Below are 15013 nucleotides of genomic sequence, written 5' to 3'. Positions count from 1 at the left end.
ATATCGTTCTTTAATTAAATGCTTACTAATATTACAATTATAAAATATATTTATGTATACTTAATAAAAATTGTTTCTAGTCAATAAATAAAATAACATCTTCGAGCCCCCGCCACCCATTTACTGAAACACTCTCATATTTGGTTTAACAATTGCTTTTATTAGCAAGACACACAGAAAGTTATTTTGAGGATATAAATAAGATTTTAAGATCGTAAAATGGTGTGAGGATATTTGTCTAGAGTTCCAAGGAATTATTGGTCTAATACGGCTTCTGGTTATGGATCTGGTGAGAATTTCCGTGGCCTGTGTTGGCACCGCCAGCAGGACGATTGGCAGGGCGATGGGCAGAAGGACGATTGGCACTTCCATAAGGACGATTTAGGGATCCACCAGATGATCGACGAGAAGCACCACTATGAGGACGAGGTCTAGCGGCATTGGATCCGCTGGATCGTCTGGGTCCTGCAACAGAACCTAAGGTGGAGCCATAGCCCGATGCAGGGCGTTGAGGTTGAGACACAGAAGGATGTCCTCGAGGAGTGCCAGAAACAGGAGCTCCAGACGAAGCTACTCCAGATTGGTGAACGCCAACATCAGATTCCTGATCCACTGAGGACAGATAAGATCCTTGGCTCAGGACAACCAGAGCGCTGATCACAAAGATGTAACGGAATGCCATTGTGATATGTTTGCTTGAGATTTCTTCAGCTAAAACTGATGCTTTCAACAGGAAATCTGAATGGTTTTATAGTGTGGAATATCAGGATTTATTCATATAACAAGCATTATAACTGTTTTCAAAGAAAATTCTTATTTAAAATCTTAAATTTCGTAGAGGTAAATGCACTTTCAATAACAATTAAACCATAGTTCACTGACTTAGTTCAGGTAAAAGGTTTACGAACTTTAATAACAGATTTTAAATTAATATTTTAAAGGGCTTATGAACTTTAATCACAGATTTTAGATTAATATTTTCTGTTCTACTTGTAATGTAAACTTGAAATACAATTATTTCGGAATGTCGCTTACAAAACTTTTCGAAAACTCTCAAGTTCGGAGAAAACACTCAGCGTTTAAAGATCAAAGTATGCGATAACATAGAGAACTGGGCTAAACTGAAGTAAAATGAGTCATAAAATCTCTTTAGACTAAGTGCCTTAATTTATAAAAAATATAATACAGTATTCTAAAAGTATAAAAGTTGAACAAATTCAATAGAAAGCATCAGTTGTTTCAAGTGCAATAATCACAAAGAAGCAAAGAAAAATGGCTTTCCGTTACATTTTTGTCATCAGTGCCTTCATCGTCCTGGCTCAAGGATCTAATATTTCTCCAGTGGAGCAGGAATCGGAGGTTGGAGTCCACAGCTCTGGCGGAGTGTCATCTGGAGCTGCTGTATCCGGTATTTCACGTGGACATGCTGCTGGACCCCAGTCTCAGCGTCCCGCCTCCGGCTATGGTTCTACAGGAGGATCTCAGCGCCCTCGTCCCCAAGGCGGTGCTGCTCGCCGTTCATCCGGTGGTGCTTACCGTCCTTCAGGCGGTGCCAGTCGTCCCTCCGGAGGCGCCAATCGTCCTTCTGGAGGTGCCCAGGCAGGTCGTCAAGGACAGGCAAATCCTCACCAGACTCGCAGCCAGAAACCTTATTAGAAAACCATTTGAGCTGCGCAACGATTGAACCCTATTGAAATCCCAATTATCATCTTTTCCCTGTAACCGATTTTCACATAGCTGACTTTTGCATATTATAACAATTGTTATACAAAACTTGTGCGTTGTTTACTTTTCAAAGGTTAAAAAAAAATGGGCGTTGTTTAAACTGGGAGCTTGAAACTGTTTTGATATAAATATGTTATCAAATCTAAAGTTGAGCCGAAAGAACCACTCAAATGTAGTGTTTCCACCCAATTCTTCATTCTTATCTAGGTGGAGCATTGTGGTAATTGTGAAATTATTGGAACATGACTTCATGGTATTGCTAAAAAGACACAAATTAAGGGGTTAGTAAAAGTTCCGGCGAAGTTTGCAATGTAATCATTAAGACTCGAATCCTTTCAGTGAAATGGGAAAAGAATTAACTTTTAACTTTAAAAACACATATAATTTACATTTACCAATTATTCCGATGACAGCTTTACAATATATTGACAAGTTCCGAGTAATTTACCACCTGCCACATATAAAAGTATATCTGTATAGTTTTATTAGTATAACTCACAATCTGAACTATCAGTTGAGATGGTAAGGGGAGACAGGCAAACATGGCTAAACTCGACTGTTGATAAATGCTGATCAAATATATTATGTTGCTGTGTTGCTGGTCAAAACAATAATAACCATACACGGTTTTGCTGTACTCTGCAGTAATTTTTATTTTTTTTTTTGTATTTTTTGACAACAGTAGAAAATTCAATATTTTTAATGAAATAATAATTAAGAACCGATTTGTGTATTTCACGTAATATTTTTTATTATAATTACATTTCAATATAAATCAAGTGTTAAAGCAGCTTATAAGTCCTGCAGGATGTGACTGCGAATTCATAGGAGGATCACACGACCAGATCCAACAACATTTGCTTGGTGGATGTGTTGGATCCACCGGAGGAGGTATCAATCCAGGATGGGTGGGATTCCTTTCTAAATCCTTACGACGTGGAGCATAGGAACTGGTGTCAGTTAATTCCGATTCTATTTCTCCACCAAATGCAGGGCCAAAGGGCTTGAAAACCAATTGTAATCCTTGATCAACCGTCTCCAAGTCCTCTACTTGGGGCAAAATTTTCAATCCTTCAACAAGGACGATTAGTGCACAAAATACCACAATTAATTTTAATTTCATTGTTTGTTCAGAGTATTGTTTACGGTAATACTGATGCTTTTTATAACTACATTATTATTTACAGTCTAAAACAATCCAGTTTTAGTTATTTATATTAAAGTAATTGCGTATATAAAATTGCCTTCTTATATGATATACAGAATTAAGCAAGTAATTAAAGCAATTTAAGTCCTTCTCGCAGCGAAAGCAGGTTTTAATTTTTTTTTAATTTTAAATATACTCCAACCATTAAATTAGCTTACAGTTGAATCAGCCAAAATAAAAACAAAAAAAAAAAAACGAGAAATTTAAACCAATAAACAGAATTCCACTAGAAGCCCATTTAAAAAAACCACCAAAAATACGTCTTACAACCTATTTAAGTCCCACTTAAATCCATTAAAAGTCTTCCCTCAAACCCACTTAAGAAAAACTTCAAAAAAATTGTCTAGAATTTAAAATTGTCTATAATTTTCCTACTCTAAATTTTCCGAAATTTCAATTTTATAAATCCAGATTCTTGATGCTCCATTATCCAAATTCCGATTTTCAAAAATTGTTGTTAGATAAATAAATTCCAAATATCCTTAACACTTATTAATCCGCAACTCACGGAATCCTAAACGCTACTCAAAAACCTCCCAAATCCCACTTAAAATCTAAACATACTTTTTTCCGATCGTTGTTTGTTTCATTTTCATTTTAACGTATTCGTTTGTATGTATAAATAACCATTTAAAAATAAAATTAAAAATTGGTGACATATTATATTACATATAAGAGCCTAGAAGAATCAGAATCAGAATTATGTTTTTTATCTCTTATAGCTTTTTTTAATTTACATAAATTCATCTATTCTTAATGATTTTATTCCATAATGCAAGAGTACACAAACATCGGTTACTACTAAGTTAGTTTCCTTTTTTATTATATATATTTCGAGATTCCCGTGGGCATTAATTAAAAACGAGCAAAGACTTTCGTTAAGTAGTGATAATACAATCGCATTTAATTCATAGTAATTTGTTTATAAAATCATATTCAACTATACACAACAGCATCTCCATGTGGACTTGGAGTCAGGGTCAGGATCAGGTTCAGTTGGGTTCCAAAGTGAGTTAATGGGATCTGCGAGCTGTGGGCAGATGGTGGCACTCATGCTGGCTAATGTGGCGGAGAACTGAAATAATCTAAAATAAGATATTGATACTATCTTAAATAGTCTCGACTTACCCGGCTGCAGTTCATTGCGACGCAGGCAGTTGAGGATCGCCAGTTCACAGGCGTTCCCCACATGGTAGCAGGAGTGGCCATCGGTGGCATAGGTTGGACTGTGAGTCCTAGGACAATGGATAGTGGCATGGCAGTTGCGGTGGTGATGCAAATGGCTCACATGTAGTCCGTGATGGCCATGATGGCCATGATGACCATGGATTGAGTGGAGCGGTGCCTGGAGATGATGGTGATGGGATCCCAGGAGGTGGTGATGCGACTCAGCCAAGTGATGCTGATGATAGGACTCTGACAGGTGGTGATGCGACTCCAAGTGATGATGGGGTCCGTGCTCGTGATGATGCACCTGGGCCTGGTAATGATGTCCACCGTGATGATGGTGGCCCACCTCCGCCGGCTCATGATGATGGCCATGATGAGACTCCACAGCATCCTCTACGGGCAGATATCCAGCTTGGGGAATATCCACTTCGGTCTCAGCAATGTCCTCATTGATAGATCCCTGGACAAGGGCAACGAAAACGCCAAGAGCAATCACGAAACGCAGATCCATATTTGTTTTGATATTTTACAACGATTTGCTTCGTTACTCGGGACACAACTGATGTTACTTCTCGGGAAGGTAAACAATTTTATACCCACGGCGCAGTAGAGCCGTGGCCAAAATTTTAAACCTGGCAGAAGCAGCATTTCAATTAGAAATTAATTAAAAGATAAGCACTGCAATGGCATCGCAGGTAAGCGACTAATTAAAAAATATAAATATCCTAACACAAGCCGTAAATCATAAGCTGTATGGTACATATTATATATGGTATGTTAAGCTAGCTGGGGCGTTCCATTAATCCAGTTATCTGCTCTACCTAGAGCTCTGACCCCTGAACCTTGCGTGTGTCAATCAGAGTTTCTTGAACCCCTCACGTTTACGAAAGAATGTTTTGGAACAAGTTTTTATAAATAATAAACGCAGCTGATTTCTAGCTGGTGCTAGAGGGGGACATATGGCATATTTCTAAATAAATATAAATCTGAAGTTTACATCCTTTTAGTACTTTAAAATCATTGGTGATGCTACAAAGACTTGCTTTTAAGTTAGTTACTTATTTATACTTAATTTTCCTTAATTCACTCTTTTGAGATTAATAAATCAAATTGCTAATTAAACCGAACTTATTAATTATACATGAGCTTATTTTGTTTATTAGATTAAATTAATATTTAGTGCTTACATTATCATCTATTGACACATTTGTGACTTATAATCTCAGGCTTATCAATATAATGCACACCTTTTACTATGTTTATTTGATTAAGAAACAAAATACACACAGCTCAAGATAACAAACAACAGCTTGAATTATTTGTTTTTACCTAAACAAGCTAAACAATTCATGATTTATACAAGTGCTTAATAAGGTTTTGTATTTAATATATATTTCACAAATATTAGCGTACTTTTTAGGAAACAGGTTGAGAATATAAACATCCAAAGGCCTGACTTATACCTAAACAGTAAATCCCCAAAAAAATGGTCAAACGCAGAGACTTCCAAAATCAATTCATATATTTTACATGTACTTTAAAATATGTTAAGTATTTCACTTACTTTACAAAAAAAGCTGTAGTGGAATAAATATATGTATGTAAACCATTTTATTTTATTACTTTTAAGTGTGACTACACTAGCCAGAAAGACAGGTGTGAGCCCCTATATCGACCTGTATTACCTGAAGCATATAATTGCCTTTGGTGAGCTGTTAAATATAAAGGCCATACATTTTTTCTTGGTAGTGATGGTCTTGTCTGTGTAAAAACTAGTAAGCTAACTAAAGTTTCTTAATAAATATAAATAATAATAATAAAATAAATAAATTCGATTAAAAATATATAATATTTCTTGCATTTTAAAGTGTCCACTACCTTTTTAATAAAATATATCCAGACAGATAAATTGATAATGATATATATTTCCAAAATTAAGGCTTAACTAGCAACACGTTAAAGGAATAATAAGTTTATATAGCATCGGAATACAAAATCTTGTGCCAAATCCACATTTTCAATAATTCATTAGCGAACCAAGGTGAATAATTTAGGCTTGGCATTCAATTACTCTTAAACTATTTTACCAATAATTTGTTTATTGGTCAGTGCCACGAGTTTCAGAATCATATAAATGTGCAGGTGTTTTCATAGTGGCACACGACAAACATTTAAAAGGTGGCCTATGATTGATTTTCTTGGATTATTTGTATTTTTGAACAAAATATATTTAACAAAAGTAACAAATGTATCTATTTAATTTAGCATATTTTATATGATATTTTAGGTCAAATCTTTTTTGTTTTGTTGTTAAAATATTAATTTCTGATTTCCACCTCTGGGTACTAAATGGTCAAATTATTTTTGTTATTTCATACGGCCGATTTCTGAAATGATTATTCATGATTCTTAAAGCACCTTATTTCCTTTCTATAATTGTAAGACATTTTTAGCCGTCTATTTTGACTCGAATTTTTTAATTTGCATTAAATTTTTTTTATTCTTTTGGTGTTCATTGAAATCAGTAGATATAACATATATCAAATATTCAACAAAAAAAATTTAAATTTATTTCAATTACTACGATTGTCAGAATCAGTTTAACTAATTAATTAGTAGTCTAAATAATTGTCCAAATTATTATATTCAATTAACTATTCAAAAGCTTATCTTAAATATCCTTCACTTTCTATACTTTTATTGACGTTAAACAAACGTGCTGTCATGAAGCGTGAGAGTTTAAAATTGATTTTGTCTGGTTTTCAGTAATTAAATGCTATCTATTTTACCTTCAAAGCTAGCTCATTAGTTTCAATACGTGTTTTAAAATAAATATTCGTAATGACTTCATTTACTTTTATAAATTTATTTATTTTAGCTTTCACGTAATACATATTTCACAATTTCTGAAATATCAAAACAACTCTTAAATTTGTCGACGGGAAATTCCAATAATTAAATTAGGTATATATCACTTTATTATGAAATCTCTCTGTCTCTCGGTTTACAAAAAAGCTGTGAAATTCAAGAGAATATAATTAAATAATTGCTTAATTCATTTAAATTACACTTACTCTCGCCAGTCCGACAGGTGTGAGCAATCTTTTCGCACTCATTTCCGAAGCTCCGGAGCTGACCCTTATAGATTCCACCTGTGGGCTGGTACACCTGTGGGCAAGCATCCGCACAGAGCTTCTGGCACTCCTCCTTGGTTGTGATCTTCAGCGCTGCAAAACACATGTTCGATTATATAATAAACTTATAGCAAGTTATTATATATAAATTCTATTATATCTTACCTGGCTTGCGGTGACAATTCTCCTTATCGAAGAAGCACTTGTTCCGGAAGACATTGCATCCTCCTCCAAGGGCCCAAACAACATCCTCCGTATCTGGACAATCTCTCGAGCAGTTTGCACTAACGTGGCTAAGAGCGAGGCCGAGCAGCAGGCAAATGGCGAGATACGATTTCATATTGAAGATCTTTGTATTAAATGCTAAGCTTCACGATGAACTGAACAGGTGTTTTGTTCGACGCCCTTTTATACCTGTTTTCGATGGGGGCGGATCTTCGGAAATCTCAATAATAGGAAATATATATGCAGAAGTGTCACGTCTCACAATACAGATGTTGGGGATTTTTTTTCCACATTATTATTGTTTTAACTAATTTACACATCAAACAACACACAGTCAACGCCTAATAAGTACCTATTATCTGAACCTATGCCTGGTATAAATATATAAAAAATATATATATTTATAATAATTAATTGTCATAAATGCAAATAAAACAAAGTTGCACTTATTTTAATTATATTTCATATATCTATAACATATTTTAAAGGTAAGAATCGGAAAACAATGAAAAGATTTAAGATAATTTAAATGCTATCAAATATACCCTTTTAATTACTAGGTATCAGCAAATTAAATATTTTTAATTTATTCTCTGAACATTTCCTAGCTTGATCAGCTGTTGCTTTCACAAATTTAAATTATTCGTAAAGCGACCAAAATATATTTGTTAATTGAAAACATTGATTTCTTACCAGTTTGCGGAATATTATGTAAGCGGTTTATTAGAGGCAGACCAAATACAAATACATTTATTTGCTAAATAAGAGAAAATCAGGTTATTTTATAAATTTTTGTAATTTTATAAATTTAAAAATGTAAACTATTTAAAGTACACAAAATGCCCACAAACTACATTTATTTTACTTTAATTGTGTTGCAAAGCGAAACTTTTAATTGATAAAGCATTTATATTTTCAAACCGACAAATCATAGATAAATATACATATATATGAATATATGACTACATATATTAAGTACATAAATAATTTTGAATATATAGATCATTTTTTATTATTTGATAATCACTTTACTTAGAAAATACTTAATAATATCAATGTTCAAACTACAAAAGGAGTAGTTTTTATTTTAAATACTACCGGAGTTCAATTAATTTTATTCAAAATAGTTTCCATGTATGCATACTTTGTATATATTTGTATATATTTTAATTGACTCCCAACCAAGAAGAACCCAAATATTAAATTCAAGAACATTTTTAATGTTTTCTAATAATGTTTTAATCCATTTATTCATAATTCTGCTATCCTCTGGCTTACAAATAAGCTGTAAAAAATGAAATTTTTTAAAATCTATACAAATTTTTAGATAAATTTCTACTTACTCTCTCCGGTGGTGCAAGCATGGGCTTGTTTGCTGCATGCATTTCCAAACTGTCGGGTTTTTCCCCTATAAGTTCCACTTACGGGTTGGAAAATCGCGGTGCAGATGGATGCACACTTGGGCTGGCACTCCTCCTTGGTGGTAACTGTCAGCTGTTCTCCTATAAATTTTTACAAAACTTATTAACTGCAATGCTAATTAATAAAATTAGGTAATCAAACCTGTCTCTTTTGTGCAGTTTGTCTGATCAAAATAACACTTATTGCGAAAAACAGAGCATCTACCGCCATCCAGTGCCCAGACTACTTCCTCCGTGTCAGGACAGCTTTCGGGACAACTTCCGCTAACTTGGCTTAAAGCCAGACCCAGAAGCAGGCACAGGCCGAAAAACGATTTCATATTGAATGTATTTCTACAACTAAGCCGATGAACAGCGTGTTGCCTTTTTTATATGATTTCTATGTGATTTTAATCGATGTGAATAAATACGTATTTAAAGCAACGCCACAAGCTAGCTAGATAAGGGGATTTTTTCCGTATTGTTGTGTTCGCTAATTAACACTTATTTGATTTTAATCTGATAGACAAGGGGATACTTATATTCGGAGAATTTTTATCCAAATAAAGTCGTAAGTCATATAAGTAATTTACTAAGCAAGATATTAGAAAGGCAAGGGATCTTTTAATCAATTTTAATGCTTTTATTTTAACACAGATGTATTTATTGATAGAAACGAATATACCCTAAAAGTTAGTGAGTAACTAAGGTAACAAATATATAATATATTCGATGGGCTCGTCGAACCTGAACGTGAGTCGGTCAGCTGTTGAATTTGTTCTCCACAAACGGGTTCCAAGCCGATGCTCTCCTCTCTCTGCGACCAACTCTCGTGACTTCTCTACGGCCAGGTTTTATGACCAAGTTAAGTCGTTAAATAGAACAGATGTGTTAGCTCATTGGCGGCATTGTAAAACTATACGGACTGAGCAAATCCAATTCTCCGTTGGCCCACATCAAAGGCGGTATAATAGCGTCCGATGAACACGTCCCCCAGTATCCAGAACTCCGTATCCATCAGGGTAAAGGCGGACAGGCAGACGTTAGTGCCATCGTCGTCGGTGGCCCTCATCACGTAGTCCCTGGGCTGTAAGACGAACCGCTGGCCACCAATGATGAACACTATCTCGGGCAGCTGGTCCAGCTCGGAACAGTTCAAGAGGTACTCGTTATTCGCAGTGGGCAATCCGCCAAGGAGGCTATTTATAATCAAGTATTCCCTGGGCGGAGCTGCCAGCAGAGAGGTACCTGTATCCGCAATGGCCTGGCGATGTTGACTGATAACCTGGCCACCGATTTCCACACCGTCCAGGAGGAATTGCCAGTAGCCGACACGGGTGAGGGGCACGAAGGTCAGGGATCCCGAGAACTTGGTGGCATCCACGCCGCCGAACAGCAATTCTCCTCCCTTCCGTTCGCTGCCATTGCGTTTTAGGTAGAACGAGAACACACACTCCTTCACCAGGCGCTGTTCGCACATGCTCTCAAAGAGCGGTGTAATCTGCTCCTCGGCTATTTCCCTGAACCCCAGTCCCACGATCCCAGCAAAGTTGGTGTCCACGAACGTGGAACCCGGCTCGTGCATCGCCATGCCAAAGGTTTGATTCCGCACGACCAGCTGACCGATGGCAACGGTGTCCTGGGCCAGTCTTCCCGACAAGCTGCCAGTGCCATAGGCTATAGCGAATCTTCTACCATCCGGAACATAACTCCTCGAAGCACTCGAGTTGTAGCGATGATGATGCTGGCAGGCCAAGTTCTTGGCGGAGCACTCGGCACTCGGCACCCAAAGGTTGGCGGATCCCGTGTCGAAGAGCATATTAAAGGGCTGACCCGGAGTGCCAATGCTAACCGGCCCAGCATACTCCAAATTTAAGCGATTATCCAGCGTTTCGGTGGCTCCACTATTCCGCGAAACCGTCTCCGGTCCACCACCAATCACATTGTACTTGGCCAAGAGTGACGTTCTCCCAGCACGATGTTGACGACGACTGGCCATGAATGAGGTCTGAAACTGCATGGGAATGCGGATCACTTGACCCTGACATTCTGTCCAGATCCACAGGGACAGAAGCCAAAGCAGACAGTTCATAGTTGACCAACCGATCCGAACCGTTTGTAAATTCCTTTTCAACTAATAGCCGGGGATTCCGGCGGCGATTGTTTTATAGAGCAATTTAATGGCCAAATTCGTCTGGCATTCAAATGAAATTGGCTAATTCGGCAGTTGTTTGTGGTAAATAGGAGATAAATAGGGCGAGCACATTTAATTGAATAAACAAAGCAACTGGCAATTACCAATTTAAATCGTGCGAACACTGAGAAAGATTTTCTGATAACTATATGAATTTGTATTGAAATTCAGGATACAGAAATTCCACAATTAAAATGTTCATTAAATTGTAATTTGACTAAAAGTAATTTAAGGTATTATTAATAGTTTAAAAACATTATTTGTTTATTATAATTATTATTACTAATAAGCTTAAAGCATTCAAATATTCTTTTATTATTTTGTTCCATTTTTAAATCCGAATATATGAAAGGGGATTTAAGAATGATTTTAAGAAAGAAAGCTCCTCAAACCTGCACAAATAAGTATTGCACGGTTTCTTTGCTTCTAAATTTTCATTAAATCCAATTATAGTCTCAGATTATTGTAATTACAATACATATCCATCAAGTCCATGTAACATAAATGTTTATCCAGCTCATTTCACCGCCTTGGCCAATCCAATTCTATTGGCTTTGGCATCATAGACAGTGTAGTATCGCCACAGGAAAACATCACCGAGCACCCAGAAGTCCATTTTAACAGGAGCCACGGCCAAAATACAGATCTTTTCGTGGCCTCTAACCATCTCCACCAAATAGTCGGCGGGTGTGAGGGGAAATACCTTGCCGCCGATGTGCAGATAGATTATCGGGAGAGATTTCAACTTGCAACTGATATAGTTATCATTCCCAAGCAAGACTGGCACGCTTTCCAGGAATTTATAGTAGGTTTTCAGGGGCATCAAGACTAGAGATGTGCCCGTATCCAAAATGGCACCCGCTTCGTCACCAATTTTTGTAGTTCCCGCAACAGTCTGCTCTATCTCTACCATCCAAGAGTGCGACAGTATAATTGGCACATAGTGGAGCTGTCCTTCAAACAGGGACTTGTCGATGCCACCAATCAGTATCTCCCCACTGGGAGACTTTCCCGGACCACGGCGCAGGTATACGGAGAAAATGCACTCCGCAATGAATCCCTGGGTGCAAAGCAGTTTCAGGAAAGGCGTCGTATTTCTCCAGGCCAACCTCCCCAGACTCAAGCCAACTAATCCATCGAAACTGACGGCATTGAAGACCGTCTGTTGCTGGAACACTACCTCGCCAAAGACCACATCGGGTACATCAACGCCAGCAAAGTGAAGGGTGTCCCTTGATAAGTAGCCAAGGACACTGCCAGATCCATACCACAATGTGAAATTACGTCCATCCTGGACATGGCTACTAGAGCTGGATGAGTTGTACTGCCTGTGGCGCTGGCAAGCCGCATTGCTCTTGGGACAATTCGTGGAGGGCAGCCAGGTGTTCGAGGAACCCGTGTCAAAGATCACAGTAAAATGTTGCTCTGGTGTTCCCATCGAAATGTTGCCGAAATATTCGACATTTTGTCGAGATTTCAGTGCCACCCGAAGTCTTTCGTTGCCGTCTGTTATATTTCTAGGCAGGAATAGCTCACTTTTGTTTGGATTAATCCTGGAATGGAGTGGCACTCTTAAAAGCTTCCCACTGCCTAAGGTTTGGTCTAAAGCCGCGAGTAACAAAAACACCTTTCGAAGCATATTCAACGAGCTTACTTTGAGAACTAAGCTCTCTTCGATTTTGGAATTGCATCTGAAATGGTGCTCATATAACTGCACAGCTGTTCAGCGTAATTAGTCAAGTGGTTGGGTCAAAAACTGGTTAGCTTATAGCTCTACAAACTGACTGTAAAGCTCAAATAATTCATTATTTTTAAATCTTTTTAATAAATAAATGACTTCAATTGATCAAATTAGAAGCGAAGACATTTTGATACTTTGCGGATCCTTTATTGAGAGATCAGAGTTCTTAAACATTAAAAAATTTATGTGGAGCTGGCGAATCCAATCCTGTTGTTAGACATATCGAACACAGTGCAGTAGTTCCTCATGTAGGGATCACCCAGGATCCAGAAATCGGTATCCATACAGGACACCACCGATATGCAGACGGTGTTCCCCTTATTAGTTCGCACTCGCATCTTCATCTTGTTGCCCGGGATAACAAACTTCTTGCCGTTGATGACAAAGGTGAAGTCCGGGATTGCCCTCGAGCACTTCATCCAGCACTCTCCGCTGGAGGTCTCGGTGCAGCCAATGATCTTGTTAATCCTATGGTAGATGGCACAAGGAGCTGCGATCAGGGAGGTGCCAGAGTCCACGATCGCCTGCGAGGTGCCGCTGACCCTGGTGCTGCCCACATAGAAGGCCTCCAGGGCGAACTGCCAGTAGCCCTTCCTGGTCACCGGAGTGTAGCTATAGCTATTCGATCCTGTGTAGGTACTAGTATCGGTGCTACCAAAAATGATGACTCCGCCGCGAGTCGAGCTGCCGCCACCCTTCATGCAAATGGCAAACTTGCACGTGCTAATCACACTCTGCGAGCACATATTCTGCACCAGAGTCCTGACATTGTCCACGGATATGGACTGATAGCCAAGGCCCAGAATGCCATCGAAGAGGGCGTCAACGAACGTGGAGCCCGGCTCCTTGGTGGTCATTGCAAAGGTCTGATTGGCCACCGAAAGTCCAGCTACTCCCACCCTGTCCTTGGCCAGGACCCCTTGCACAGCACCTGAACCATATTCTATGGCAAACTTTTTGCCCATCTTTACGAAAGTGCTGGACTTTCCTGGTCGATATCGATTGTGATTTCTGCAGGCCTTGCTGGTGCAATGTGGTCCTGGAAGCCAAATATTTGAGCTTCCGGTGTCGGGCAGAACCGTGAATGTTTGCTTGGGTGTTCCGGCGGTCATTTTGCATGTGTACTCCATGTTGCCCGTGTTGGTCAGCCGAGCGGTTCCAGAGGACTTGGCAAAACTGCCGCCATAGCGATTTGCCACAAAAGCCTTGTCCGCCCGCAGATTGTCGGTGGTTCGCACAAAGTTCGGCTTAAAGTCCAAGGGTATTGTGGCATAGCTTGAGCCACTGCTAACACTCGATGTGGATTTGTGTTTCCGATTGGATTTCTTGGCCAAATTACGGCTCCTTTTGTTTCTCTTGGCCGCATTTAGCCGTCGTCTCTTTTGATTATTTGATCTGGCAGACAGTCTATTTCCCCGGCGAGCATTATTATTATTATTAGTCCTGCGTATATTGCGGTGTCTATTTTGAACGCCCAAGGATCTGGATTCCTTTGCCTCGGTTCTGGCTGCCGATCTATTAACTTTTCTCTGCCTTCCCTCGACCAAAAGGACAAAGAGACAAATTACGGCACACAGCACTAGAACCCTGCAGCGCATTTTAGCCGAATTAGAAAGACTTTCGGTAGACACTAACCCTCGAGATTCTGCGTGAATCGGTTTTATATCAGCCAGAAGTGTCAGAATTTTGCTTTAGTCAAGGTCACTAGCGAAAACAGCTGTGGGAAAGTTTAAATTTCCCTAAGAAGCGTCAGATGATAAGTAAATAGCAACTAAGCTTATGCAGGTTTAGCTTAAAAATAGATCCCCGTCGCATAATCGTGTTCAAATACTATTTAGGTGAAGTCGGGCACGTTGATCAAATAAAGTCCCATCCCAAATATAAGTCACATAAATTTATTTTCTTCTTTTACTAAGTATTGCCATTATATTGGGTTCTATTTGTTTTTATTAAAGAATATATGTAGGCTAAACTTAAAGAATTTTTTAAGCTAATTCATTAAAAAAATATACAGGAAATAAGCCCACTTACTAAACAGTTAAATTATTAAGAACCTAAAAACATATTTAACTAAATGCAGAAAACAAACTCTATTAAAAATAAATAATATTTAAGTTTAAGTAAATAAAACCATGTTTATTAAATCCATTCCTTTTAAAACAAACCAAAATTGACGCAAAAGCATATATTTACACACTTAGATAGCCGTCAATATTT

The 15013-nt window shown here is 38.1% G+C and overlaps 8 protein-coding genes across 9 annotated transcripts; 1 reads left to right on the top strand and 7 right to left on the bottom strand.

Moving 5' to 3' along the window:
- Positions 1-262: 262 nt before the first annotated feature.
- LOC110187989 (uncharacterized) lies at positions 263-682 on the bottom strand. The gene has a single exon (XM_020957511.2). The coding sequence runs from the start codon at positions 680-682 to the stop codon at positions 263-265; it is 420 nt and encodes a 139-aa protein (XP_020813170.2).
- A 584-nt stretch (positions 683-1266) lies between these two features.
- On the top strand, positions 1267-1656 carry LOC110187988 (uncharacterized). The gene has a single exon (XM_020957510.2). The coding sequence runs from the start codon at positions 1273-1275 to the stop codon at positions 1654-1656; it is 384 nt and encodes a 127-aa protein (XP_020813169.2). The 5' UTR covers positions 1267-1272.
- Positions 1657-3805: 2149 nt separating this feature from the next.
- LOC110187986 (uncharacterized) lies at positions 3806-4663 on the bottom strand. Its single transcript, XM_020957507.2, has 2 exons — positions 4061-4663; positions 3806-4007 (listed from the first exon to the last, which is right to left on the bottom strand). The coding sequence occupies exons 1-2, from the start codon at positions 4611-4613 to the stop codon at positions 3946-3948; spliced, it is 615 nt and encodes a 204-aa protein (XP_020813166.2). The 5' UTR covers positions 4614-4663; the 3' UTR covers positions 3806-3945.
- A 2289-nt stretch (positions 4664-6952) lies between these two features.
- Positions 6953-7673, bottom strand: LOC110187912 (uncharacterized). 2 transcript variants are annotated; one of them, XR_015271081.1, is made up of 4 exons: positions 7402-7622; positions 7177-7329; positions 7035-7117; positions 6953-6996 (listed from the first exon to the last, which is right to left on the bottom strand). XR_015271081.1 is itself a non-coding variant. In XM_020957415.2 (3 exons), the coding sequence occupies exons 1-3, from the start codon at positions 7574-7576 to the stop codon at positions 7107-7109; spliced, it is 339 nt and encodes a 112-aa protein (XP_020813074.1). In that variant the 5' UTR covers positions 7577-7673; the 3' UTR covers positions 6953-7106. The 2 variants fall into 2 exon arrangements, 1 of the variants encoding a protein (XP_020813074.1); XM_020957415.2 differs by having other exon boundaries at positions 6953-7117; positions 7402-7673.
- Positions 7674-8675: 1002 nt separating this feature from the next.
- On the bottom strand, positions 8676-9268 carry LOC110188016 (U-Kazal-Dg21.2-like). Its single transcript, XM_020957541.2, has 3 exons — positions 9025-9268; positions 8805-8963; positions 8676-8746 (listed from the first exon to the last, which is right to left on the bottom strand). Exons 1-3 carry the CDS (start codon positions 9200-9202, stop codon positions 8736-8738), a joined length of 348 nt encoding a protein of 115 aa, XP_020813200.1. The 5' UTR covers positions 9203-9268; the 3' UTR covers positions 8676-8735.
- A 234-nt stretch (positions 9269-9502) lies between these two features.
- Positions 9503-10953, bottom strand: LOC110187984 (lysosomal aspartic protease). The gene has a single exon (XM_020957505.2). It carries the CDS (start codon positions 10951-10953, stop codon positions 9778-9780), a length of 1176 nt encoding a protein of 391 aa, XP_020813164.2. The 3' UTR covers positions 9503-9777.
- A 341-nt stretch (positions 10954-11294) lies between these two features.
- On the bottom strand, positions 11295-12694 carry LOC110187874 (cathepsin D). Its single transcript, XM_020957358.2, has one exon. It carries the CDS (start codon positions 12692-12694, stop codon positions 11573-11575), a length of 1122 nt encoding a protein of 373 aa, XP_020813017.2. The 3' UTR covers positions 11295-11572.
- A 284-nt stretch (positions 12695-12978) lies between these two features.
- On the bottom strand, positions 12979-14394 carry LOC110188061 (pepsin-2B). Its single transcript, XM_020957611.2, has one exon. The coding sequence runs from the start codon at positions 14392-14394 to the stop codon at positions 12979-12981; it is 1416 nt and encodes a 471-aa protein (XP_020813270.2).
- Between the last annotated feature and the right edge of the window lie 619 nt (positions 14395-15013).

This window comes from Drosophila serrata, unplaced genomic scaffold, assembly GCF_035046125.1.
Source record: "Drosophila serrata isolate PLE 108 unplaced genomic scaffold, ASM3504612v1 contig_233, whole genome shotgun sequence".
Classification (NCBI taxonomy): domain Eukaryota; kingdom Metazoa; phylum Arthropoda; class Insecta; order Diptera; family Drosophilidae; genus Drosophila; species Drosophila serrata.
Note: the sequence above shows the minus strand (reverse complement) of the source record. Positions and strands in the feature narration are given on the sequence as shown.